General features: G+C 35.2%; 1 protein-coding gene across 1 annotated transcript; it reads right to left on the bottom strand.

Annotated features, from left to right (window-relative positions):
- Nucleotides 1-2,667: 2,667 nt before the first annotated feature.
- On the bottom strand, nucleotides 2,668-4,537 carry LOC143043714 (uncharacterized). The gene has a single exon (XM_076215894.1). It carries the CDS (start codon nucleotides 3,859-3,861, stop codon nucleotides 2,668-2,670), a length of 1,194 nt encoding a protein of 397 aa, XP_076072009.1. The 5' UTR covers nucleotides 3,862-4,537.
- Between the last annotated feature and the right edge of the window lie 435 nt (nucleotides 4,538-4,972).

Here is a 4,972-nt window from a genome sequence, read left to right as displayed (position 1 = left end):
ATTCTATGGAGACCTAAATTTACACCACCTGTTCTACTTCTTGCGTGTACAAATGCATGTCTTATCAAAGATGAGCCTACTATCCATACTGACACTTCTTTGCCTACAATTTAATACATGTATGTATTGACATAAAATATACTAAATTGACCATCAAATTCAACGAAATTTATTCAAAATTGTGGTATTCGTATATAACTTTTGAAAGTATCAGAACTCCAACGACCCATTACTTTAATTTGCTCGTCAGAAAAACCAAGAATAGTTGCTGAAGTAGCACTACCGATTCTAAATGAGTGCGTCCCATACTTTGATTGATCAAAACCAATATACCCCAGGGCTTGTTTTAGAATTCCTGAAAACTGATATCGAGTCATCGGAGAGCCATTAAAGTGGCAATATAATTGACCACTAATTCGAGGTCGAATCTTTAAATATTCTTGCAGTAAATTTACCGGACAAATTCCAACATCTGATTGTAGAGTCACAAAAATTGAAGTCCCTCGACCAAGCTGGTCTGTTTTTGAAGACGCCAAGTATATTTTTATATTATGATTAGTAACCTCCACATTTTCAATTCTAATGGCATGATTAGACCCTTCCCTGCAACATTCAGTTGTCATTTCACCAACTCGCAGAAATGCAAAAAATCCCATTGAAAAAGCACTAGAAAATAAGACAGCTTCATATCTGGAGCTACAAAATGCGGGCAAAATTTTTATAATATTTTTTAACAGATCTATAGTAATAGGTAATCTACTGTCAGGTCTCTTTAACTTTGACCTTGCCATTCCATCAATCATTTTCCTTACAACAAATAATTTAGACATATCTTCGTAATTATTAATCTTATTATAAAAACTGATAGCTTAAATATAACATTTCACCGTAGATGGAGCCATGTCCAAGCAAGACATGTATGCAATGAACTGAGTAATGTGGTTCAATGGTATTGGAAAACTATGATCTAAATCAAAACTATCCCTAAATTTAGCCAAAGCATTTAAAGCTCGTTGATAAGCTTGCATTGTATTAGGAGCAAGCGAACAATTAATTAATCTGTTTGTTTCATACTCAATATCAAATCTCTGAACTCTTCTGGGTTGTTTTCTGGAACCGACTCGGCCCCGGGTGCTAGTTCCCGGAATCTCTTCAACTGAAAACGAGAAATCGAGTCTGCAATTTCATTTTTACAACCATCAATATGTTGTGCTTTAAACTGAATATTGTGCTGCATTGTAACAAGAACAAGGGGGCGAATAAATGCCATCACACGCTTCGACTTGGCAGTTGTTTTATTGATAATGCTAACTAATGCCATATTGTCAATTCGAAATAAAATCTTTCGATTTTGGAAATTTGATGCCCATATAAACATAGCTAAAACAATTGGAACTAACTCTAAAAAAGTAATGTCCCTCATGATTGGCATATTTGACCATGCTTCCGGCCATTTATATTGTGCCCATTTACCATCAAAATATGCACCACAACCTAAATCAGAGTTACCACAGCTGTCAGTGTACAAATGCAACGTTTCTGGCATTTGTTATCCACGTGTTTTCTGATAGATAACAATCTCCGTTAAAATGTTCCAGAAAAATCAGCCAAATGTTTGCATCTTCTCTGAGATCATTATTTATTCTAATTGAATAAAAAGGCTTTTTATTTTTTATAGACCCTATGACATCATAAAACCTGCGAAGGAAAGCCCTAGACGAAGTAATCGCCCTTGAACAGAAAGCCATCAAACCCACTACTGATTCTAAGTCCTTGTGTGTAATCTTTTTATTCAACAAAATCGGTGCAAGTAAGGACTTTAGCTTTAACAATTTGTCTTGTGGTATTCTGACAACCATTTCAACAGTGTCAATGACCAATCCTAAAAATTTCAAAGATGTTACAGGTCCAACTGATTTTTCCGAAGCAATTGGAACATCTAGTTCCTCACAAATATCTGAAAAAGTGTCTAGCATCATTTGACATACAGGTGTATCCTCAGGGCCTCCAAATAAAAAATCATCCAAATAATGCACAAGTGATTTCACTCCACTCCGTTTAACTACTAACCAGTGTAAAAAGGTCGAAAACTTATTGAATAAATTACATGAAATTGAACATCCCATTGCCATACTTTTATTTACAAAGAACTTTTCATCAAAATAAATCCCTAACAATTCAAAATCTGATCGGTGCACTGGCAGCAAACGAAAAGCGGACTTTATGTCCCGTACCCCAATCAATGCAGACTTTCCGAGTGAGCTGACCATTGGTATAACTTCATCAAAAGATGCATATTGAACGGAACATTCATCGCGATCAATAAAATCGTTGACCCCGGAACCTTCCGGATATGATAAATGAGATATTAACCTCCAACCCTTCTCTTTTGGTACTAGACCGATAGGAGAAGTCATAAGAGTAGAAATCGGCTTTTCTAAAAAAGGACCAGCCATCCTACCCGCTTTTACCTCCTGATCTAACTTATCCAACGTTTCAACTTTATGACAATTTGCCGACTGTAAATTTTTGGAAATAAAAGAAATTCTCGGACCTGAATATTTCAAACGAAAACCACATAAAAATCCTTCATATAATTTTTTTGCTACACCTGCATGCGGATATGCCCTCAGCATATTTTTCAAAACACCAATCTTAATAAGGGATCTACCAAGTCGCCATAGTTCTGATATTTGGTCTAGATCTTGCTTGTGTGAACTGTGTGGCATTTCTTGGGGAAAATCTGACTCTTGACTCGGCGCTCCTTGGGCGAAATTGAAACTGGGGCCCTGCTCTATACTGAGCCCCGGGTGCCCGAAACTGAAACTGAGAGCCTGTGTTATATTGTGTATTGCCAACATGTGGTCTCACATTTCCCAGTTGTCTTTGACAGTTTATAATTGGATGTGAACCATTACAGCTTAAACACAAATGGCTATAAAAGCAAGGTGTTTTCCAACAGCTTCCCTCATAGTTATAACTATAGCATTTGTTCCCATGACCACTACTGTCTTGAATTTTACTATTAGATACATTTAAGGACACATTTGAGATGGTATTCACTGGTTGCATATATAACAACCAAAGCTCATTGTCTATATTACTCCATAAACTGGATGGTTCATGAGCTTTTCTTAGTCTATATTGCTCATCGTAATTTTTCCAACCCATACCTTGGTTTCTTTGAGCCCCAAGGCGTATTGTGTGCATGTATTTTAACAATTCCTTAAATCGGTTTACGTGCACAGCACAATAGATATAAATAAAAATGATGAAAGCATCTGTCCACTTTTCAATATTTGTAATTTTTGATTGTTGAGAAATGGGTTGTAAAATGAATTCCCCTTGAGCCCATGTCAACTTTTGTTTGTCAGAACCCGTGTTGACTGAATTATTTAATAGACAAGCTAAATCTATGAATTCCCCTTTCAATATTTTTTCTTTAATTGACTGTGTTACATTTATGCCTAGATTCTCATGAACACTTTCAATTCTATTGGGAATTTGTACATAATCATTATTGGTCCCATTACCTGTTTGTGACACAAACTGTGTGTTATCAACAGTTGGCTGGGGGTCTATTGCTCGTCTTGGTTGCCATGGTAACATGTCCGGAATGTGGACGGAGTTGTCCTGATTGCTAGAAAATGTTGGCATCAACATTCTTGTCGTTGATAATGTTGCAGTTGTTGGTATGGCAGCGCCGTCATGTCCAGGAGTTGTATAGTTAGCCTCAGGCCTTGTAACCGTCATAGATGATTGTACTGACGCCCGTGATGAAACTCCCTTCGACACCACCGGGGTCCATCTTACTCCAGCTCTCGCTGATGCTGTACGCTTCCTGGTACCTCTTCTCAACATACTGAAACTCACAATTATATTTATTTATTCATTTATTTTTATTAAATTTATTTATTTACTTATTTCAAATTTATTCGTTTTGTTTGTGTGTGTAACCAAAAGTCTTTAATCAATGACAATATATCTTAAAGCTGTAGCCGTTCAAACGATTTATTATCGTTTTTGTTGAATTGATAGTATGTCGTGTTCTACGAAGTAATTACTTCCGCAGCAGAATCACTGGGTGAATTATTCACCAAATATAAAGTCACCACAAAAATATAATTTCTTAAACTTAAGTCGTATTGTGATTAAATATTTTTTTCTTTTATTTCATATTCGGCACCACGTGGCGGCCACGCCGTTTCGAAATTCAACAATTTCTAAATATTTTACAATTTTTTTATTAAAACAATTTTTTGTATTATCCATTATATCTCTTTGCCTATTATAAATATATAAAATACCAACTTTAATATCCACTATAGTAATTCAACTTGATATTTCCAAAATACTTCTCTCTGTATTGTAATTACACGTCTGTTCACTTGTAGCTCAAAGTTGAAAAGAACGCTAACGTCAAATTGACGTCACCACTATACATCTTATCGACTATATATGAATTTATAGAGGAAAGCACTGCAACGGACGATATTAAAACTTTCCACTAGAATAACCGAATTTATGTATTTTACATAAATTCTATTATGGCGTCTATTTCAATGTAGATATCTGGTAAAATGTTTATATTTATTGTAAAGCAAACTACTATTGAATGCTAAATAGTTTCAATCTGTTTGGTTATTAAGGGTTGCTTGTTTATAGAATTCAATGATTTGTACAATATCTGTCATTAAGACAGCATTTCAACTATAAATATAACCACATGTTTAGCGAATCCATATCTTGCTGAGTTATCCAGATATGATACATGTTAGATTATACCCAATCTTCTTTTTATATCGTCAGATGAAAATCTAAATATATACGAACGTTGGTATATTTTTTTTGTACATATCTAATCAGATGCATTTCTATCATGATTCAACAGTGCCGTGCGAACAATGAATACCAAATTTAGTTTCACATCTCATTACCGAGGCATAACACATGTAACAGGAAACGCTTGTCA

The sequence above is a fragment of the Mytilus galloprovincialis genome, chromosome 8 (assembly GCF_965363235.1).
Source record: "Mytilus galloprovincialis chromosome 8, xbMytGall1.hap1.1, whole genome shotgun sequence".
NCBI lineage: Eukaryota > Metazoa > Mollusca > Bivalvia > Mytilida > Mytilidae > Mytilus > Mytilus galloprovincialis.
The sequence above is the reverse complement of the archived record's forward strand: the minus strand, read 5'-3'. Positions and strand labels throughout refer to the sequence as shown.

Bases quoted from the DNA above. Each gene is read 5' to 3' on its own strand.
- LOC143043714 (XM_076215894.1), bottom strand. From the start codon at position 3,861: ATGTTGAGAAGAGGTACCAGGAAGCGTACAGCATCAGCGAGAGCTGGA.